This window comes from Oncorhynchus tshawytscha, linkage group LG25, assembly GCF_018296145.1.
Source record: "Oncorhynchus tshawytscha isolate Ot180627B linkage group LG25, Otsh_v2.0, whole genome shotgun sequence".
Lineage (NCBI taxonomy): Eukaryota > Metazoa > Chordata > Actinopteri > Salmoniformes > Salmonidae > Oncorhynchus > Oncorhynchus tshawytscha.
Window position 1 is genome coordinate 43730166 of NC_056453.1, and position 23860 is coordinate 43754025.

The 23860-nt window shown below is 43.7% G+C and overlaps 1 protein-coding gene across 1 annotated transcript; it reads right to left on the minus strand.

Annotated features, from left to right (window-relative positions):
* Positions 1 to 1038: 1038 nt before the first annotated feature.
* Positions 1039 to 21786, minus strand: LOC112223943 (pantothenate kinase 3-like). The gene is made up of 7 exons (XM_042305771.1): positions 21003 to 21786; positions 12038 to 12390; positions 9480 to 9733; positions 7872 to 8048; positions 5327 to 5450; positions 3464 to 3589; positions 1039 to 3305 (listed from the first exon to the last, which is right to left on the minus strand). Exons 1-7 carry the CDS (start codon positions 21259 to 21261, stop codon positions 3246 to 3248), a joined length of 1353 nt encoding a protein of 450 aa, XP_042161705.1. The 5' UTR covers positions 21262 to 21786; the 3' UTR covers positions 1039 to 3245.
* Positions 21787 to 23860: the final 2074 nt, after the last annotated feature.

A 23860-nucleotide genomic window follows, 5' to 3' on the forward strand; every position in this document is an offset into this window, starting at 1 on the left:
TGATAAAAAGGTCCATCCTATCAGATCAGTGATAAAAAGGTCCATCCTATCAGATCAATGATAAAAAGGTCCATCCTATCAGATCAGCGTGATAAAAAGGTCCATCCTATCAGATCAGTGATAAAAAGGTCCATCCTATCAGATCAGTGATAAAAAGGTCCATCCTATCAGATCAGTGATAAAAAGGTCCATCCTATCAGATCAGTGATAAAAAGGTCCATCCTATCAGATCAGTGATAAAAAGGTCCATCCTATCAGATCAGTGATAAAAAGGTCCATCCTATCAGATCAGTGATAAAAAGGTCCATCCTATCAGATCAGTGATAAAAAGGTCCATCCTATCAGATCAGTGATAAAAAGGTCCATCCTATCAGATCAGTGATAAAAAGGTCCATCCTATCAGATCAGTGATAAAAAGGTCCATCCTATCAGATCAGTGATAAAAAGGTCCATCCTATCAGATCAGTGATAAAAAGGTCCATCCTATCAGATCAGTGATAAAAAGGTCCATCCTATCAGATCAGTGATAAAAAGGTCCATCCTATAAAGCTTTCCAGACTATAGATGATGTTTAAATATCAGCAGAAGAAACTCAATCAAGAACAAAAAAGGATTCTCAGATCAAAAGACAAACCAGTTTTGCATAATTCTTAAGATCACAAAACAAAAGCTTTGCACAACCAAATCACTTGCTTGTTTTGGAGGTATTGGTAGAATTTGCAACATTGCTAGAACATAAAATATATTAATACAGAAGCTACTCTATAGTATGTTCTCTGATCTTTACCAGGGATTAAACTCCTGTTCATTGACACTAACGAGGGTCAAGGAATACCTCTGAGGATTTTGCTCTAACGCCAAATCACGCAATAGAGCTTTATCATGGGCGTAAAGCAGATGCATGAGGCAAATGTCCTTATGCTGTGGCAAGTAATATTCCTTGTACAAACAGAGCTCTTTCATAATACAGATTTGATGGCTCCAATTCACGAGATGCGTACACTATGTAAATACTAGAGGAAGATGAGCTTCACATTGAGCCAGGCTAACATACTAAAAACTGACTTGAACGGCAGGCATATATTCACAATGCTTCAATACCAGACTTGTAAGGACGTCTTCAGGACAGTCTAATACATTGATGCAAAAAAAGAAAAGAAACAACTTTATTTTAACTTCACTCAATTTAACTTGGCAGGAAATTTGAGGTTTGTAAGTACAGAGAAACGTCTTTATGTAATATTACCTCACAGCACAATGACGTCAGTTACTGACGCATCTATACAGGACATTTTCGGACGCTTGAGGTGCTTCAACATATCAGTAGTTATTACACTTCAATAAATATAATGTAAATTGGGACCTGCTATTGGGGGTAAATATAATATACAAATCTGCTATGGGGGGGTGGGGGTCATAAATATTGAAATGGTAATCCCAAATTTAACCATTGATCCAGACTAGTACCAAGACCTATTGTCACTTTCACAAGAGCATGCATGCAAATGTGAACAGGGGATGCTTGTAATAACTGAGCCAAAAGCAACAAACGATACAGAAAACCACAACATGAACATTTGAAAAATCACCCCCCCCCTCAAAAAAATAAAAATAAGATCTTTATGAAATCAAGTCAGAATCCCATGCAGTTGAATGATACCATCTACTAACCCGACTAAACTCCATGTTGCAGTGAGACTCTTGACTTCACAAAAAACCACACTGAATCAAACACTTTTTTTTTTAAAAGACCGTAGGGCACAGAATCCTAGTTCTACTAAAAACAAAAGGCAACAAAACAAGTTTGAGGTGAGAAGTGGGTGGCACAGAGTAGCCAGTAAGTACACTGCTACCCAGTTTGACAACGGTGCCACCTGATAGGCGGAGGCCATTAACCAACAGGGAGAGGAGGAAGGCAAAAAATACAAAAACAGAACATTGTGATGTCATAATAGCAAAGGTTGAGACATTGGATTCTAACAGAGGAGCCGTCACTGTTTTATGAGGTCATTATGATGGACGCAATAAATGGGATGCTTCTTTGACTACTTGCTGCCCAGTTATTGCTGCCGTTTGAAATACCTAAGCCAACAGGTAAATCATGTCTAGTGTGGTGGTCCTTCAATATTCTAGCTACAAGCACGTTCACATTGAATAGCTTTAACTGATGTATAAAACAAGAAAATTGATAGCAGCTATGGGAATTGCTTTAGGGGCCAAAATAGAGATGTCCTGTCCAAACTGCAGGTAAATTAACCCTTCGCACTGGGTGAGGAACTCCCACACCGACATAAGATAAAATACTTTTTAAAAAAAATCACTATGTAGACAAACTGCTGCCAGTAGTTATGTACCTTTCTTACAACTACGTTAGATAAAACACCACAAAACAGTCCTTACTAGGCAATTCAAAACACTAGACGATTTTACATCACCACTGGCTGTAGAGGGGTGTCGTTATGGTCCGGGGTTTGGAGAAGATAGGGCACACTTTATTAGTGAGATAGGCAAGTGTGAAATAAACAGAAGTGGATACTTGTACTGGACTCGTAGTGCAGCATCTCAAAATAACCAAAGTATCAAGATTCATAACATATATCTTAACCTGACAGACGTACCAACAGAACTTCATCACTAAAAGAGACTAGAGTTTGAGGAGGCTGGTGAACCAAGGGTCTATAACACTACATATCTGTTAACTGTGATGTGTTAATAAAGCTATGATGAATGTGCCACAAGCAACAGGAGAGTAGACCCTCGTTGTGACATGCTGAATTAAAAGGGCCAGTCAATTATGATGAATCAGCCTCTTTGGTCCCTTCATTTGATACAAATAGAACTACCCCCCTCCCCCGTTGGCCTTTTTCACAATGGACAGAACAGCAGCAGACAAGGCAATATTCATATGTTGAGAGAAACTCCCTTTCCTCTATACCGAAGACTGCAGACTCCTGTCACACAGGTAAAATCTCAGCAGGTTTTGGCTTTAGTGCACTCTAGAACTACGAGAATAGATATTTACACACAGTACCAAGAAACTAACAGTCTCTGTGACCCTTAGCAATTACCTGCCACACAGGGTTCATGACATGAGGCATTACATTAGCTTTATTAATAAAACCTCTATTTGAGGGGATTTTAGAGATATAGTTCAAAGATATTTAGAGTTAAATTATTAAATGGCTTTTTCCAGTTTCCTGTGGCGGCTTCTCGGCAGCTTCTTGAGGGATGACATTGGCATATCATCATGGCTCCTCAGACGACTTTAGCAGCTCCAGGAATGCCCCAACCGCGCCAAAATATCCCTACAGAAAAACATACAACGTGGTAAATATAGTATTATTACTAATACTCAAATTATGATTATGAACTCTGGGAGCTTTGGGGGGGGTAGAGTTGACAACTTTGTTTACATTCAGTCTGACAGAATCTAAATCTTCCAACTCAAATCAAAGCGTTGTACCTCGTGTTCTAGGAACAGGGCCTTCAGTTGTCCCTTGGACCAGAAGTCCATGGCGTAGGCCAGCAGCTTAGTAGACACGGTGTTGATCCGTAAGAAATTCCCAACAAACACAACTCTCTCGATTTTCTGAAAGTGGAAAAGGTCATAGTTCTGGGCATCAATTTAAAATGTTAAAAATATCGAATGTATCCAAAACATGCAGAGATGGTCAATATACAGTTCATAACAGAACCCCAGAAACATTGTTTTTTAAAAATGTATGTAGTTCTGTCCTTGAGCTGTTCTTGTCTATTAATGTTCTGTATTATGTCATGGTTCATGTGGACCCCAGGAAGAGGAGCTGAACGGGGATCCTAATAAAAACACCAACAGCCAATGGGGATCCTAATAACATACCAACAGCCAATGGGGATCCTATAAAATACCAACAGCCAATGGGGATCCTATAAAATACCAACAGCCAATGGGGGGGATCCTAATAACATAATAACATACCAACAGCCAATGGGGATCCTAATAACATACCAACAGCCAATGGGGATCCTAATAACATACCAACAGCCAATGGGGATCCTATAAAACACCAACAGCCAATGGGGATCCTAATAACATACCAACAGCCAATGGGGATCCTATAAAATACCAACAGCCAATGGGGATCCTAATAACATACCAACAGCCAATGGGGATCCTAATAAAATACCAACAGCCAGCGGGGATCCTAACAAAACACCAACATACACCAACAGGGATCCTAATAACATACCAACAGCCAATGGGGATCCTAATAACATACCAACAGCCAATGGGGATCCTAATAAAATACCAACAGCCAATGGGGATCCTAATAAAATACCAACAGCCAATGGGGATACAAATAAGTACTCATGATTACCACAAAGTGGAGCTAAAAAAGACAGGAGTCTGCTGTACTTCCCCTGTTATCAACGTACAAGGCCAGAGCTGAGAAGGAAGTCAGCTGGTACAGTTTCTGTACTGTTGTATCGCCGTTGAACTGAACTGCCTTGCGCTTATTGTCCTGTCTGTACGATCACTGACACTTTTTTTTTTTTAAGCATCCCCACATCTGAGTGATCTTGTAGCAGGTGTGTGGGAACGTCAAATAAAAGAGAAACCTGCACACAACTCTTTGCTAGTGCCACTTATTTTATTCAAGCTTGTGTCGGGCCTCGTGGCCTCTTGTCAGAGCTATCACTATTAGAGAGATCACGGACACTAAAACATTACTCTATTGCCGAGAAACAATTCTATACTGTAGTTCACGCTTTTGGAAAAAGGTCTACGGGCCAGATGGTGGTGGCGGAGCTGAAGTTCGGTGCGCTTTGAAAGCTATGTACAATGCTGCTTGATCACCATGGAAACACTAAAGAAGCTGAAAGCATACAGAAAACCACCCAGAAAAGACTGAAATGTGGTTGTCTCACCTAGCTACTGTAACAGTATTGCTTTCCGTTCCTCTCCTTGCACCCCCAAAACCTGGGCTCGAACCAGGGACCACCTGAACACGTCATCAACTGCCTCCCACGAAGCATCGTTATCTATCGCTCCACAAAACCCGCAGCTCTTACAGAAACAACTACTTCCAAGTTCTCGGAGTGAGTGACATCATCGATTGAAACGCTACTAGCGCACCACCGCTAACTAGCTAGCCATTTCACACCAGTTACACTACCGTAAGATAAACGCACTAAGTCACTCTGGATAACTGACTAAAGAGACTCGGATGTAAGAAAAGTGTCAATGCAAATAAGCCCTTTAGACAACTACTTCTCTTGAGAACATTAACTAAGTGAATGAATATTAATGTAACGCAAACTGCAGGGAGAATGTTTGTGCGATGACCTCGTTGACGGCACACATGCGTGCAATGGAACCGATGTTATTGGTGATGGTGACCAGCATAGCCCGGGCCAGGTCCTCTTTGCTGACGGAGTCTCGTTTCTGTTTACTCATCATGTGGCCAAAGCTGTGTTAAAATAACAAAAGCATAACATAAGAATCACAAGAACTTCTATTAGGAAGGAACAAATTCTTCTTTAAATTTAAAAACGATACCATTAAGAGTTTAGTTTAGAATTCATAGAGAATTGAAAATCATAAAACAAGGCCAGTGATATAGATCTCTTCTGGGACAAAGACACTGTTACTTAACCTACATTGCACCTTGTAGCTTATATCTATGTGCTTCTACAGTTCATTAACTAACATAACAATTACACACACAGTTGAAGTCGGAAGTTTACATACATCTTAGCCAAATACATTAAACTCAGTTTTTCACAATTCCTGACATTTAATCCTAGTAAATATTCCCTGTTTTAGGTCAGTTAGGATCACCACTTTATTTTAAGAATGTGAAATGTCAGAATAATAGTAGAGAGAATGATTTATTTCAGCTTTTATTTCTTTCATCACATTCCCAGTGGGTCAGAAATGTATATACACTCAATTAGTATTTGGTAGCATTGCCTTTTAAATAGTTTAACTTGGTCAAACGTTTCGGGTAGACTTCCACAAGCTTCCCACAATAAGTTGGGTGAATTTTGGCCCATTCCTCCTGACAGAGCTGGTGTAACTGAGTCAGGTTTGTAGGCCTCCTTGCTCGCATACACTTTTTCAGTTCTGCCAACAAATTTTCTATTGGATTGAGGTCAGGGCTTTGTGATGGCCACTCCAATACCTTGACTTTGTTGTCCTTAAGCCATTTTGCCACAACTTTGGAAGTATTGGGCGGCAGGGTAGCCTAGTGGTTGGGATGGGATGGTGTTCTTCAGCTTGCAAGCCTCCCCCTTTTTCCTCCAAACATAACGATGGTCATTATGGCCAAACAGTTCTGTTTTTGTTTCAGCAGACCAGAGGACATTTCTCCAAAAAGTACGATCTTTGTCCTCAGGTGCATTTGCAAACCGTAGTCTGGCTTTTTTATGGCGGTTTTGGAGCAGCGGCTTCTTCCTTGCTGAGCGGCCTTTCAGGTTATGTCGATATAGGACTTGTTTTACTGTGGATATAGATACTTTTGTACCTGTTTTCTCCATTATCTTCACAATGTCCTTTTCTGTTGTTCTGGGATTGATTTGCACTTTTCGCACCAAAGTACGTTCAGCTCTAGGAGACAGAACGCGTCTCCTTCCTGAGAGGTATGACGGCTGCGTGGTCCCATGGTGTTTATACTTGCATACTATTGTTTGTACAGATGAGCGTGGTACCTTCAGGCATTTGGAAACTGCTCCCAAGGATGAACCAGACTTGTGGAGGTCTACAATTTATTTTCTCTGGTCTTGGCTGATTTATTTTGATTTTCCCATGATGTCAAGCAAAGAGGCACTGAGTTTGAAGGTAGACCTTGAAATACATCCACAGGTACACCTCCAATTGACTCAAATGATGTCAATTAGCTTATCAGAAGCTTCTAAAGCCATGACATCATTTTCTGGAATTTTCCAAGCTGTTTAAAGGCACAGTCAACTTAGTGGATGTAAACTTCTGACCCACTGGAATTGTGATACAGTGAATTATAAGTGAAATAATCAGTCTGTAAACAATTGTTGGACAAATTACTTGTCATGCACAAAGTAGATGTCCTAACCGACTTGCCAAAACTATAGTTTGTTAACAAGACATTTGTGGAGTGGTTGAAAAATGAGTTTTAATGACTCCAACATAAGTGTATGTAAACTTCTGACTTCAACTGTACGTGCTTACAGTACCAGTCGTACATTGACACACCGACTCATTCCAGGATTTGTCTTTCTTTTTACTATTTTCTACATTGTATAAATGGTAAAGACATTGAAACTATGAAATAACACATATGGAATCATGTAGTAACCAAAAAACAAAAAAAAAGCTTCAAACACTCTTGGCTTTTAACGGATTTCCTTCAATATTTGAAATTGTAGCAAGTTGCGTTTATATATTTTTGTTCAGTGTAGATAGATAGATAGATAGATAGATAGATAGATAGATATAATTCCAGTAGATAGAGTGATAGATCCTTCACCTGATAGATAGATAGATAGATAGATAGATAGATAGATAGATAGATAGATAGATAGATAGATAGATCTAGATAGATAGATATAGATCACCAGATAGATAGATAGATAGATAGATAGATAGATAGATAGATAGATCCAGAGATAGATAGAAATAGATAGATAGATACCCAGTCAGCAGATAGATAGATAGATAGATAGATAGATAGATAGATAGATAGATAGATAGATAGATAGATAGATAGATAGATAGATAGATAGATAGATAGATAGATAGATAGATAGATAGATAGATAGATAGATAGATAGATAGATAGATAGATAGATAGATAGATAGATAGATAGATAGATATATATAGTATAATTCCAGTACTGAGTGATCCCTCCTTCACCTGGAGGCTACAGCAGATCCTTGGAGACTGAAACGCTCATAGTCTCCTCCGTAGATATCCCTCACCAGCTTGTCCACATTGCTGCTGTCGCCTCTGCTAGCCATATCCAGAGCCTCTTCAAATGTCTCACACCCAGTCAGCAGGCAGCACAGGCCCAGGAACGTACCCCCACCAAGACTGAGAGGAGGACACAGAGAAGGCATCAGGTACAGGAACACATCAAATGGGCAATGACAACAAATCGTAAATGTGTGAAATGTGCATGCTTCAAGCTTCGTCCCTCGTGCCGGGGTCATGGAAAGTGGTTCTGAATGAACATACAACAGTGGCCTAAAAAGGACTCCCCCCTCAGCCCGAGACCGGGTTGTCCCCCCTCAGCCCGAGACCGGGTTGTCCCCCTCAGCCCGAGACCGGGTTGTCCCCCTCAGCCCGAGACCGGGTTGTCCCCCCTCAGCCCGAGACCGGGTTGTCCCCCTCAGCCCGAGACCGGGTTGTCCCCCTCAGCCCGAGACCGGGTTGTCCCCCTCAGCCCGAGACCGGGTTGTCCCCCTCAGCCCGAGACCGGGTTGTCCCCCCCTCAGCCCGAGACCGGGTTGTCCCCCCTCAGCCCGAGACCGGGTTGTCCCCCCTCAGCCCGAGACAGGGGGTGCTTGTGGAGGTAGACAGAACAGGTCACAGTGGAACTGTAAGCTGACCCAAAGCCCTCAGGAACTGTCACAAGGCCAAGGACCGGTCACTTAACCACAGCCACGTTATCCTTTACCCAACCTAACCCTGACTTAACCACGGCCAAGTTATCCTTTACCCAACCTAACCCTGACTTAACCACAGCCACGTTATCCTTTACCCAACCTAACCCTGACTTAACCACAGCCAAGTTATCCTTTACCCAACCTAACCCTGACTTAACCACGGCCAAGTTATCCTTTTCAGTGGTGTAAATACTTAAGTAAAAATACTTAAAAGTACTACTTAAGTAGTTGTTTTTTTAGGGTATCTGTACTTCACTATTTATATTTTTTGACAACGTGTACTTTTACTCCACTACATTCCTAAAGAAAACAATGTACTTTTTATTCTTTACATTTTTTAAATTCTTTACATGTTTCCATTCTTCAGCCATTCCTGAACCTGCAACAAAAAAATCTACATATGGACAGAACCAAAACAAATGATCTAATGAGTCTGTCACTTCGTAGTAAAAGAAGAGAGTTGTAAATGGTTGATTTTCTCTGTAATCTCTGTTGACATTACAAGGTATGATTCTCCTCTCTTTTTTTTAAACGAGGAAAACTAAACTAAAAATAATAAAAAGTATTTTGGAAGATTTACAGTTTCTTTCTGTTCAATGACTCCCCCACATGCTAGAAAACAACTCTCACCTGGGAAAACCCAGTCCATTGATGATCAGTAAAATTACTTTGGACTGTCGTCAAAGAATGTAGATACTGTATGTAAAACCAATACAACAAATGGATTTGAATTGGCACTGGTGAACAGCACTGTCCTGAAACCTTTCAGATTTTAAACACTACCAGAAATCATAAAAATACAGACCTTGCAAGGCTTTAAAAAAATAAAAACAAAGTTCATCCCTGTGCCCTGTACCTTGTGCCAGTGACCCGTTTGTAGTAGTCTTTGGAGTACACAGCCAGGATGCTAACCCCAGATCCAATGTTGACCAGCAGCATAGGGAACGGGTCGGCCAGACTGCACGGTGTCTTCACACTGTTCTGGGTGTCTGACGGGTTCTCAAAGTAGAAGCACTCGGGGTGGCCGTTGAACCTCACGGAGTCCACATAGAGCAGGCCGTGAATCAGACAGTCAAGCTCATCCAGCTTCAACAGCTCTAAATCAGCCATCTGTAGAGGGGGGGGAGAGAGAGAGAGAGAGAGAGAGGTGGTGTGAGGAAAACCAAAGCATGATGCAAAACCTCAGTCACCTGCTCCCTCAACCCTGACTACGTAAACAAATCAGGTCTGCGGCCAGACAACATAGAAGCCCAGCCGGTCAGCACCACAACCAAGTGCCTGACAGCACAGCTCGTCTTCGCAGCACTGGTACAGTAAAGCATCGGCCTCAAGTCCAGACAAAATTTTAAAAACAATGTCTTATCAAACACAGAACACCCTACCTTGACTGGAATCAAATCAAACTCTATTAGTCACATGCGCCGAATACAACAGGTGTAGTAGACCTTACCGTGAAATGCCGACTTACAAGCCCTTAACCAACAATGCAGTTTATAGAAAATAGAGTTAAGAAAATATTTACTGAATAGACCAAAAAAAAATGAATTGCAACAATGAGGTTATATACAGGGGGTACCGGTTCAGAGTCAATGTGCAGGGGTACCGGTACAGAGTCAATGTGGAGGCTATATACAGGGGGTACCAGTACAGAGTCGATGTGGAGGCTATATACAGGGGGTACCGGTTCAGAGTCAATGTGGAGGCTATATACAGGGGGTACCAGTACAGAGTCAATGTGGAGGTTATATACAGGGGTGGTACAGAGTCAATGTGGAGGTTATATACAGGGGTACCGGTTCAGAGTCAATGTGGAGGCTATATACAGGGGGTACCGGTACAGAGTCAATGTGGAGGCTATATACAGGGGGTACCGGTACAGAGTCAATGTGGAGGTTATATACAGGGGGTACCGGTTCCGAGTCAATGTGCAGGGGTACAGGTTAGTCAAAGCCATGTGTACATGTAGGTAGGGGTAAAGTGACCATGCATAGATAATAAACAGAGTAGCAGCAGTGTAAAAACAAAGGGGTGGGGGGGGTTCAATGCAAATAGTCCGGGTAGCCATTTTATTAATTGTTCAGCAGTCTTAATGCTTGGGTGGGTAGAAGCTGTTCAGGAGCCTTTTGGACCTAGACTTGGCACACTGGTACCGCTTGCCATGCGGAACAGAGAGAACAGTCTATGGCTTAGGTGACTGGAGTCTTGGACAATTTTTGGGCCTTCCTCGGACACCGGCTAGTATATAGGCCCTGGACGTCAGGAGGCTTGGCCCCAGTGACACATTACCCTCTGTAGGCCTTACGGTCAGGTGCAGAGCAGTTGCCATGTCAGGCGGTGATGCAACCGGTCTGGATGCTCTCGATGGTGCAGCTGTAGAACGTTTTGAGGATCTGAGGACACATGCCAAATCTTTTCAGTCTCTTGAGGGGGAAACGTTTTTGTCGTGCCCTCTTCACAACTGTCTTGGTGTGTTTGGACCATGATAGTTTGTTCGGGATGTGGACACCAAGGAACTTGAAGCTCTTGACTCGCCACACTGCAGCCCCGTCGATGAGAATGGGGGAGTGTTCAGCCCTCCTTTTCCTGTAGTCCACGATCATCTCCTTTGTCTTGATCACGTTGAGGGAGCGGTTGTTGTCCTGGCACCATACTGCCAGGTCTCTGACCTCCTCCCTATATCCTGTCTCATCGTTGTCGGTGATCAGGCCTACCACCGTTGTGTCGTCAGCAAACTTAATAATGGTGTTGGAGTCGTGTTTGGCCACGCAGTTGTGGGTGAACAGGGAGTACAGGAGGGGACTAAGGATGCACCCCTGAGGGGCCCGTGTTGAAGATTAGCGCGATAGATGTGTTGCCTACCCTTACCACCTGGGGGTGGCCCGTCAGGGAGTGCAGGACCCAGTTGCAGAGGGAGGTGTTTAGTCCCAGGGTCCTTAGCTTCGTGATGAGCTTTGAGGGCACTATGGTGTTGAACGCTGAGCTGTAGTCAATGAACAGCATTCTCACATAGGTGTTCCTTTTGTCCAGGTGGGAAAGGGCAGTGTGGAGCGCAATTGAGATTGCGTCATCTGTGGATCTGTTGGGGCAGTATGCAAATTGGAGTGTGTCTAGGGTTTCTGGGATAATGGTGTTGATGTGAGCCATGACCAGCCTTTTCAAAACACTTCATGGCTACAGATAGTACATTTAGGCAGGTTACTTTCTTGGACACAGGGACTATGGTGGTCTGCTTGAAACAAGTATTACAGACTCTTATGGTCAAATTTGCCAAATGGAGGGTGAGGGAGAGCTTCGTATGAGTCTGTGTGGAGTAAAGGTTGTCTAGAGTTTTTTTCTTCGTTACTCATGTGACATGCTGGTAGAAATGAGGCTGCAAGGTTGTCAGGTCACCCGTTGTCCCAGTCTCTCACTCACCGTTCTGAAGTCGTTCTCGAACTTGTAGGCCCCTCCGCCCGTGGCGCAGAGCGTGGTGTGAAGGCTGGAGAAGTTCTTGTCGCTGCCCATCTGGATGAAGCGATGCATGGCCTGCGTGGGGAAGCGGATGAAGTGCAGGTTGCCCGTCCGGCCGCACATGGTCAGGTTCTTCAGTTCCAGGTGAACGTCTCGGACGCCCGTCTTCCCGTACGCCGTGTTGGAGGTCAAGTAGCGGCGGATGCTCTTCAGGTTTTCCACCTCTTCCTGTTCCTCCTCCGCCGTGATGTCCTTAGGCTCGAAGTAGACCAGCTTCACCAGAGTACCGCCGATGTCCATCCCAAACCAGGGGAAGGCTGTCAAAGCAAAGCAAGAAATAAGTTAGCATTGAAGGTGTTATCGCATGGTTATTGTGTCGTTTAGACCGAGGGGACGGTCTAAAGTTATACTGTTACACATGTCCATTCCAGAGCCTGCCCGACACTATTCCATGAACATGATGCCTTGAAGAGCCGTCTGCGACTAGAACTAGGCTATTTTCTAAAGTTTACATTTACCAAAGAAACTAATAGCTACTATAAAATGTAATCAACGTTTTAAGAGACTTTCACTCATCTCCTTGTCTGCAGTGTGTTCATTTAGCAGTGCTCTGATATTATAAGCAATGAGGGAAAATGTCACAGCTGGGAATTAGGAGAGACCTTTGCCTGACAAGAGGCAAAGTCTGCCTCATGAAGCTGGTTGAGACAATGCCGAGAGATTGCAAAGCTGTCATCAAGGCAAAAGGGTGTCTACTTTCAATAATCTCAAAGTATAAAATACATTTTGATTCGTTTAACACTTTTTTTGGTTACTACATGATTACATATGTGTTATTTCATACTTTTGATGTCTTCTGTAGAAAACAGTAAAAATAAAGACAAATCCTGGAATGATTAGGTGTTTCCAAACTTTTGACCGGGAGTGTATGTTTCACAAGTTTGAATAGCATAGTACAGTCAGTAGAGCGCGGTACAGTCAGTAGAGCGCGGTACAGTCAGTAGAGCGCGGTACAGTCAGTAGAGCGCGGTACAGTCAGTAGAGCGCGGTACAGTCAGTAGAGCGCGGTACAGTCAGTAGAGCGCGGTACAGTCAGTAGAGCGCGGTACAGTCAGTAGAGCGCGCAGTCAGTACAGTCAGTAGAGCGCGGTACAGTCAGTAGAGTGCGGTACAGTCAGTAGTACAGTCAGTAGAGCGCGGTACAGTCAGTAGAGCGCGGTACAGTCAGTAGAGCGCGGTACAGTCAGTAGAGCGCGGTAGTCAGTAGAGCAGTAGAGCGCGGTACAGTCAGTAGAGCGCGCAGTACAGTCAGTAGAGCGCGGTACAGTCGCGGTACAGTCAGTAGAGCGCGGTACAGTCAGTAGTACAGCGCGGTACAGTCAGTAGAGCGCGGTACAGTCAGTAGAGCGCGGTACAGTCAGTAGAGTCAGTAGGCGCAGTACAGTCAGTAGAGCAGTCAGTAGAGCGCAGTACAGTCAGTACAGTCAGTCAGAGCGCGGTACAGTCAGTAGAGTGCGTCAGTAGTCGGTAGAGCGCGGTACAGTCAGTAGAGCGCGGTACAGTCAGTAGAGCGCGGTACAGTCGGTAGAACGCGGTACAGTCAGTAGAGCGCGGTACAGTCAGTAGTACAGTCAGTAGCGCGGTACAGTCAGTAGAGCGCGGTACAGTCAGTAGAGCGCGGTACAGTCACAGTAGAGCGCGGTACAGTCAGTAGAGCAGTACAATAGAGCGCGGTACAGTCAGTAGAGCGCGGTACAGTCAGTAGTACAGTAGAGCGCGGTACAGTCAGTAGTACAGTCAGTAGAGCGCGGTACAGTCAGTAGAGCGCGGTACAGTCAGTAGAGCGCTGTACAGTCAGTCAGTAGTACAGTCAGTAGAGCGCGGTACAGTCAGTAGAGCGCGGTACAGTCAGTAGTACAGTAGAGTGCGGTACAGTCAGTAGAGCAGTAGAACAGTCGGTACAGTCAGTAGTACAGTCAGTAGAGCGCGGTACAGTCAGTAGAGCGCGGTACAGTCAGTAGAGCGCGGTACAGTCAGTAGTACAGTCAGTAGAGCGCGGTACAGTCAGTAGAGCAGTCAGAACGCGGTACAGTCAGTAGTACAGTCCAGTCAGAGAGCGGTACAGTCAGTAGAGCGCAGTCATACAGTCAGTAGAGCGCGGTACAGTCAGTAGAGCGCGGTACAGTCAGTAGAGCGCGGTACAGTCAGTAGTACAGTAGAGTGCGGTACAGTCAGTAGAGCAGTAGAGCGCAGTACAGTCAGTAGCGCGGCGTCAGTAGAGCGCAGTACAGTCAGTAGAGCAGTAGAGCGCAGTACAGTCAGTAGAGCGCGATACAGTCAGTAGTACAGTCAGTAGAGCGCGGTGCAGTCAGTAGAGTGCGGTACAGTCAGTAGAGCGCAGTACACAGTCAGTAGAGCACGGTACAGTCAGTAGTACAGTCAGTAGAGCGCAGTAGTCAGTGGAGCGCGGTACAGTCAGTAGTACAGTCAGTAGAGCGCAGTAGTCAGTGGAGCAGCAGTACAGTCAGTAGAGCGGTACAGTCAGTAGAGCGCGGTACAGTCAGTAGAGCGCGGTACAGTCAGTAGAGCGCGGTACAGTCAGTAGTACAGAGCGCGGTACAGTCAGTAGAGTCAGTAGAGCGGTACAGTCAGTACAGAGAGCGCTGTACAGTCAGTAGAGCGCTGTACAGTCAGTAGAGCAGTAGAGCGGTACAGTCAGTAGAGCAGAGCGGTACAGTCAGTAGAGCGCGGTACAGTCAGTAGAGCGTGGTACAGTCAGTAGAGCAGTAGAGTGCGGTACAGTCAGTAGAGCGCGGTAGGGTACAGTCAGTAGTACAGTCAGTAGAGCACGGTACAGTCAGTAGAGAGCAGTAGAGCGCGGTACAGTCAGTAGAGCAGTAGAGCGCGGTACAGTCAGTACAGTCAGTAGAGCGCGGTACAGTCAGTAGAGCAGTAGAGCGCGGTACAGTCAGTAGTACAGTCAGTAGAGCACGGTACAGTCAGTAGAGCAGTAGAGCGCGGTACAGTCAGTACAGTCAGTAGAGCGCAGTAGTCAGTGGAGCGCGGTACAGTCAGTAGTACAGTCAGTAGAGCGCAGTAGTCAGTGGAGCGCAGTACAGTCAGTAGAGCGCGGTACAGTCAGTAGAGCGCGGTACAGTCAGAGCGCGGTACAGTCAGAGGGCGCGGTACAGTCAGTAGAGCGCGGTACAGTCAGTAGAGCGCGGTACAGTCAGTAGAGCGCGGTACAGTCAGTAGAGCGCGGTACAGTCAGTAGAGCGCAGTACAGTCAGTAGAGCGCGGTATAGTCAGTAGAGCGCGGTACAGTCAGTAGAGCGCGGTACAGTCAGTAGAGCGCGGTACAGTCAGTAGAGGTAACATATCTATCTATCTATCTGTAAGTGATCTTTATTCAGACCAGGACATGTGGGTGAAAGGTGTCCGTTTTTTCCTCCTCCTCCCCCTCCCCTGCCATGGCTCTCTGCAACCACAAGGGGGTTGAGAAGGTGTCTGTGTGTAGAGAGGGGGAGGTATGGTGGAGATGGTCAAATAAAATACAAATGTAAAGGTCACAGTAGAGGTAACATATCTATCTATCTATCTGTAAGTGATCTTTATTCAGAATGTCTTCTAATTCCGGTATGTGGTTCTCGTTCACATCCTGTATGCCGTGTACCTATAATCTGAATATCAGTTTGCGGTCAGGAGGTTAAATGTTCTCGTCTCCTACTCCCTTTAGTTTCTTTCTCTTTGCCCTATCAATGCTACAGAATTAGTGACTGGTAAACCCTGTAGCCCAGGGTTGGGGTCAATTACCATTTCAATTCAAGAAGTACATTCCAATTCCAAACGGTCTTCAATGCTTTTCAATGAGAAATGTGGAATTGGAATGTACTTTCTGAATTGAAATGGAGCCCAACCCTGGTGAAGTTTACCATACTGCACATCTCCTCTTGATTTCTATTAGAATGCAAGAGACAAGAACCCACCCTTCTTTGGGTGGTAATGTTATGTTTTAAATGTGGTATTGATTGCTGCTGTCTTCTTGGCCAAGTCTCTCTTCATTAAAAAAAAAAAAAAAGACTCAATGGGCTTTTCCTGGTTAAATATACACTGATGTTCAAAGGTTTGGGGTCACATAGAAATGTCCTTGTTTTTTTAAAAAGAAAAATAGTGTAGCCATAGTAATTTACAATATTAACAATTGTAGCTGGAAAAGGCAGATTTTATGAAATATCTACAGTTGAAGTCAGAAGTTTTACATATCCCTTAGCCAAATACATTTAAACTCAGGTTTTTCACAATTCCTGACATTTAATCCTAGTAAAAATTCCCTGTTTTAGGTCAGTTAGGATCACCAAATTATTTTAAGAATGTGAGAAGTCAGAATAATAGTAGAGACAATGATTTCAGCTTTTATTTCTTTCATCACTTTCCCAGTGGGTCAGAAGTTTACATACACTCAATTAGTATTTGCACAAAGTAGATGTCCTAACTGACTTGCCAAAACTATAGTTTGTTAACAAGACATTTGTGGAGTGGTTGAAAAACGAGTTAATGACTCCAACCTAAGTGTATGTTAACTTTCGACTTCAACTGTACAGAGGCCCATTATCAGCAACCATCACTCCTGTGTTCCAATGGCACGTTGTGTTAGCTAATCCAAGTTCATAATTTTAAAAAGGTTAATTGATCATTAGAAAACCCTTTTGCAATTATGTTAGCACAGCTGAAAACTGTTGTCCTGATTAAAGAAGCAATAAAACTGTTCTTCTTTAGACTAGTTGAGTATTTGGAGCATCAGCATTTGTGGGTTCGATTACAGGCTCAAAATGTCCAGAAATAAAGAACTTTCTTCTGAAACTCATCAGTCTATTCTTGTTCTGAGAAATTAAGGCTATTCCATGCGAGAAATGACCAAGAAACTTAAGATCTCACACAATGCTGTGTCCTACTTCCTTCACAGAACAGCTCAAACTGGCTCTAACCAGAATAGAAAGAGGAGTGGGAGGCCCCGGTGCACAACTGAGCCAGAGGACAAGTACATTAGGGTATCTAGTTGGAGAAACAGACGCCTCACAAGTCCTCATCTGGAAGCTTCATGAAATATTACCCACAAAACTCCCGTCGCAACATCAACAGTGAAGAGGCTACTCCGGGAGGCTACTCCGGGAGGCTACTCCGGGAGGCTGGCCTTCAAGGACATTTCTAAGTGACCCCAAACTTTTGAACGATAGTTGTATAGATTTTTTTTATTGAATTGAAGTTACACCAATTTGGAGGCTGTTGAGAAGAGAACGGCTCATAATAATGTCTGGAACGGAGCGAATGGCATCAAACCATGTGTTTGATACCATTCCACCGATTCCTCTCCAGACATTTACCTTCCTCCCCAATTAAAAGCGACACCAAATTCCTGTGGCTGACACCTACAAGTGAAACCGGTGTCGGTGTCCACAAAACTTGCTAATCATCTCATCGGTGAACTGTAACTAGTGGAAGAACTCGACTGATGGAATCAGGTGTCCAGTCTGGAGTCTTTCTTAATGAGAGCTGTTCCGTGAAAACAAAAGATCACCACACGTTTAAATCCACCCTTTCCTTCCCTGACTATGTCAGACGCACCTGGGTGAAGTTTCAGCTTCCCCAATCCCCTTAGCCATTAGTGGTGAAAATTGCAAAACTGACCCAAGGTCAACTTCGCACTACTCCCAGATGCTCTGTAGAAAGGCTTTAGTCCAGGCATCTCCAACCCTGTTCCTGGAGAGACACCCTCCTGTAGGTTAACTCCAACCCTGTTCCTGGAGAGCTTATCTTCCTGTAGGTTTTAACTCCAACCCTGTTCCTGGAGAGATACCGTCCTGTAGGTTTTACTTTAACTGTTAAAACCTACAGGAGGGTATCTCTCCAGGAACAGGGTTGGAGAGCCCTGATAGGCTATTGGTTTGCCTACTCAACATCTCTCTTAAACGCGCCTAAATTGAAATGTTCTGCAGTGGCTTGGTGGCTGTCAAACTGATCTGGTGCTACAATTAATTGATACTAAAAATGTACAGCATATTTAAGGGAAAATACCACTCAAAACAATACATTGTGGTGTTTGTTTTATTACTCCATTGTTGATATAGTCACAAAATGTTTTGCCTGTCAGCATATCATGACCAGCTGAGGTGTAGGCAAATAGGAACTGTGTTTACTTTAGCCAATTCTGATGCAGTACTTCATGCAATCCCCCCCGGGGTAGATAATAATCAATGGTAAATGTTATAGCTATAGGTTAAGAGACAAGGTCATCCAAATGACAACTCAGAAAGAATGTTGAGGGTGTTGCAAAGTTGAATGTGCAATATATTCTTGTGTAATACAGTGCACCACTTCAGATTAAAATTAGGCCTAATTTGAAATCTCTCTCTATATTGATGCTGATATTAAATCACACCATTTTTGGTCCTGATGTGTGTGTTACTGATGTGTTACTGATATGTTCACCTGTAGGCTCGGTTGGTATGCATGCCATTTATGTGTTAATGCCAACTAGCAGGCTTAACCAATGGGACTGTTGAAGGTGCCGGGAGGTCTGTACTAGAAAGAAACTCGACAATACTGGAGAGAATGTTTCTCAGTGTCCCCGAGGGTGTTAAATAATGGCAGTGCAGAATAGCCCTACTTGTGACAACATTTGTAATCTACTCTTGACAAATAAAATAAAAAAACACTGTACCTTGTTTCCTATCATTCTGTATGTTCAGAGTTCCGAGAGGCTCAAATTCCACCGTCGTGGAAACAATAGCAAACCAACTTACCCGGCTTCTTTACGTTTCTGGGTTTCATAGTGGTGTGCTCTGGTGAACACAAACACACTCATGAATACCCGAAAGAATGCAGGCATGCGAAGTTAAGATTGGTATTTTTACAATCCTTTGTTTTCCCAGTTTCTAATGACACAGCAAATAAAACACTTTCTTGCATCGTGACTTCGTCTCCCAAGTTTTTAAAACTTCTAACAGAAACCAGGGAAAAGGGAATGTTGTACATTCGGGGGGGGGTGCCCTGGCTCTTGCACCCAGCCTTGCAGAGACAGGGGTGGCCGCTAATTGGCCGAAGTACACCAAGCTTTGTTATCAGTATTGATTTCACCTTCTGACTGAGAAGACGGCAACCACGGGGCAACTATTGTCAAAACAAAAAGGAGTCACTTGTTTTCTATTGAATGACAAAATAACGTGGCCGGGGTCTGACACCCCAACGTGGCCGGGGTCTGACACCCCAACGTGGCCGGGGTCTGACACCCCAACGTGGCCGGGGTCTGACACCCCAACGTGGCCGTGGGGTCTGACACCCCAACGTGGCCGTGGGGTCTGACACCCCAACGTGGCCGTGGCCGGGTCTGATCAAACACCCCAACGTGGATCTAACACCCCGTGGGGATCTAACACCCCAACGTGGCCCAACGTGGGGATCTAACAACAACGTCGATCACGTGGCTATCTAACAATCGATCATATCTAGCACATCATTGTTAATATTAGGAGCAAACTAGTTTAATAGGGTGGCTAACTAACAGTCTAAAGTAGTCACAGCCCCTTTACACATACCTGAATGTTGACTCGGTGAAATGGTGCTGCCGGGCAAAAGACTAAACATATACAGACAGAAGAATTGACAAAATGTCTACAACACACGAGCATCAACCAAAACACCAAGGCTATCCTCACTGGGATAGCAACCTGGCCCCTATAATGATCATGCAAGACATTCAGTACCATGCATAGCTGGCTATGCAACTTCTTTAATTGCAACTTCTTTAATTGCAGCTTCTTTAATTACATGTAACACAGTGGCTTACAAACCTCTACCCAGTGACCTCTACCCAGTGACCTCTACCCAGTGACCTCTACCCAGTTACCCAGTGACCTTACCCATGTCTACCCAGTGACACCCAGTGTACCCAGTGCTACCCAGTGACAAGTGACCCTACCCAGTGACCTCTACCCAGTGACCTCTACCCAGTGACCCCCCAGTGACCTCTACCCAGTGACCCCCCAGTGACCTCTACCCAGTGACCTCTACCCAGTGACCCCCCACCCCCCAGACGTAGGCCTATCACAATGTTGTTGTAACCCTAAACTAGCTCACCTGATGAACCTGCCGGTAATCAAGTGCTCGATGATTAGTTGACAGACTAAAATCGTGTGTGATCTGTGGTGAGAAAAATACCCATGTGTCATACTTGAGTCAAAGTCAAGAGACCTTAATTGTAAATGACTCAAGTAAAAGTCACCCAGTAAAATACTACTTGAGTAAAAGTCTAAAAGAATTTGGTTTTAAATATACTTGACTATCAAAAAGGTAAAAAATAATTTTAAATTCCTTATATTAAGCAAACAAGAGGGCACCATTTTCTAGTTGGAAAAAAAAAAGTATTTAATGGATAGCTAGGGTCACACTCCAACACTCATACATCATTTACAAACAAAGCATGTGTTTAGTGAGTCTGCCAGATCAGAGGCAGTAGGGATGACCAGGGATGTGCTCTTGATAAGTGTGTGAATTAGACCATTTTACTGTCCTGCTATGCATTAAAAATATAACGACTACTTTTTTGGGGTGTCAGGGAAATTGTATTAATTAAAAAGTAAATCATTTTCTTTAGGAATGTAGTGGAGTAAAAGTACTTGTCAAAAAATATAAATAGTAGAGTAAAGATACCCCAAAAAACTACTTAAGTAGTATTTTAAAGTATTTTTAATAAAGGACTTTAAACCACTGGGGGTGATAGCTGTGGAATAGTTAAATACGTGTTACGGTTGAGGGGTCTGAAAACCCTCCATGTAGCTGCCGAACATAAATTGTGTAATTTTGATGAGTAAACACAGAAATGACTAAACGCAAAAATTGCACCTGCAAACACACAATTGTCAGTGTCACTTACGTGGTCTGTTTCTCTTCACCGACTCAACTCTTCTTCGTAACCGGCATCTTTTCGCAGGAGATGACCCATTGGCTTCGACGTGATCGGGCTGCAGGTGATTGAAGTGTTCAATATTGCTACTGTCACCACTACAGTTTCCACTTGATTTGTATGCGTTACAGCCACCGATGTTAGCCTGGGAATGAAACTCCCTCTGAAGTGCGTTGGCATGACAAGATCCTGACCCTTTTTTCCCGATAATTGATTTTGCTTTATCCATTGTCGCAGTTGTCTAGCTACTTCAGATATCAGACTAAATTAACTAAACTAACCGAAACGAGACAAAGAGCTGCTGTCTCTATCTAGCTCGTACGATAAAATACAACCCTGCGCACCCTCGTTAATTATTAATTTTTTTAACGAAATTGCTCGAGTATAAAATATTTCTTCGCTCTTAGTACCAATAATGTGCGCCTTTTATTTAGTTGACAAAAGGTGTAAAGACCTATCCGCCTCAACACGTTTTGGCCAGGAGGTCACTGTCGGTCATTTACTTCCGACTTTTACACGCCGCCGCTACCGCAGTCTGAGTTAAAACAGCCGTTAACGAGCTAGTTTACGTCACAAGTAATGGCTCCCGAACCCGTGTGCCCTCTCCGGGGGACACGGGCTATGGTCACTGCTATTTGTGATCCTTGGGCCGTTCATACCATTACCTTAACACATAACCTTAAAGCATTACTTTAACGCATTACCTTAACACATAACCTTAACGCATAACCTTAAAGCATTACTTTAACGCATTACCTTAACACATAACCTTAGCGCATAACCTTAAAGCATTACCGTTAACACATAACCATAACCTTAAAGCATTACTTTAACGCATTACCTTAACACATAACCTTAACGCATAACCTTAAAGCATTACTTTAACGCATTACCTTAACACATAACCTTAATGCATTACTTTAACGCATTACCTTAACACATAACCTTAATGCATTACTTTAACGCATTACCTTAACACATAACCTTAATGCATTACTTTAACGCATTACTTTAACGCATTACCTTAACACATAACCTTAATGCATTACTTTAACGCATTACCTTAACACATAACCTTAATGCATTACTTTAACGCATTACTTTAACGCATTACCTTAACACATAACCTTAACCATGTCGACTGCAATGAGGGGTAGGGACGTCCCAACGATCCCAGATAGTACGGTCCCAAAGGCACCCGTTCTCGTTCTATACAGAAAATACAAACAAGCGTTCAGGTTTATAAATCCAATAAGCAGAACGGTCGTGTTATAGCGTAACCTTAGGCTATGGATAAAATAATTATTGTTAGGTTATGTAAAGTGACTTTTCTCTGGATGTAGGCTAACGTTCAGCCATGGCTGTGCCATATTTCTAGGTATGCAGTTGTCGTCAGTGGCCGTCATGTTGAGGTGATTTATAACACACACGCCGCCAAGCAGAGGGCATGACCAGCCAGGCTATGATTAACATTTTCCTATGTGTTGAAACGGATGCAGATGGAAAAGCTGTTTACTTCTCTGCTATGTCATGTTGTCATTCCCCATCCTAGCTTTTCAGAGGTGATTATGAAGCGTTTGTTTTCACCTGTGTATCACTCAGTGGGTCAGAGTTGAAGGGTCGATATTTTGTAGACGACATCACGAGGAAACTGTCAGCGTGTATCTTCGGGTGTTGTCGACATTACCTTGTTTTGTCCTGGCCCTGAAACTATACCAACAGGTCACTGTTGTTGATGTGTGCAGAGGGTCCCTGGTTCGCGCCCGGGTATGGGCGAGGGGACGGTCTAAAGTTATACTGTTAGACACATAATAGATTAAGGCTCCTCGGGTTCATGAGTGAAGCTGTTCCAGTCCAATAGTTCTCAATGCCCTAGTTTGTGAGACTGATTAATTACTGTGTAGTTTAAATTATGTCATTTTTAAATGAGGGTTCATTTTTTTGTATTTCAGTCAGTTGTTTATTTATTTCAATGTTTGTATTGTAGCGATCCTCGCTAAACGAGCCATGTCACAATTCCAACCAAGTGGGTTCACCTTATTGGTGTGACCCGAAGGGTGTTTGCCTTTCACGCCAGAGACCCAGATTTGCTTCGTTCCCTGCCCCGCCGGTTCACTACACTGGTGTCAGAAGTGGGTTGGCGGCCCGGACGTGTGAGGGGGCTGAGTAGTTGACGCACGGAACATACCTACCACAGAAGGTTGGTTGCACCTTCAATTGTGGAGGACGTGCTTGTGGTAATGGCTGGAGTGGAATGGTATCAAATATATCAAATACATGGTTTCCATGTATTGAATTAAATTAAATTAAACATTTGGTAAAATAAAGACAGTCATTTGAACTATACAGCTTTCAAAAACAGTTGTTTCACAGATGGACAGACATGGCTGTCTCACCTAAATAAAAATCTAAAAAGGTTAATCATTTAAAAATGAAATGCACTCATCCAGAACCTGATTCTATACAAGACATACTCAGGTTTGGACTGAGTTCAGACTTGGTTTCCATGGTTTCTATGGTTTCCATGTATTTGATGCCATTCCATCCGCTCCGTTCCAGCCATTATTATGATCCGTCCTCCCCTCAGCAGCCTCCACTGGTACCTACCCGTTCCGGACGGGCAGTGTAGCGATCCTCGCTATATGAGGCGCGTTTACAATCCCCACCAAGTGGTCTACCCTGTTGGCTCGATGCGTATAGTGTTTGTATTTTACGCCAGCCATCCGGGTTTGCTCCCTTGCCCCCACCGTTCTCTACAGCAGGGCTATATTTAGGAATTGCATCTTTTTAAATGCCATTTCCGATTGAGGCGACGTAGCCTAAGGCAT

What these genes read in the sequence shown, in the direction of transcription:
- LOC112223943 (XM_042305771.1), bottom strand. Translation starts at nt 21,261, where the DNA reads ATGGATAAAGCAAAATCAATTATCGGGAAAAAAGGGTCAGGATCTTGT. An exon ending in GGTGAAGAGAAACAGACCAC is followed by an intron (nt 12,391 to 21,002) that starts GTAAGTGACACT and finishes TTGCTTTGACAG; the next exon opens with CCTTCCCCTGGTTTGGGATG. An exon ending in GGATCTGCTGTAGCCTCCAG is followed by an intron (nt 5,451 to 7,871) that starts GTGAAGGAGGGA and finishes ATTTTAACACAG; the next exon opens with CTTTGGCCACATGATGAGTA.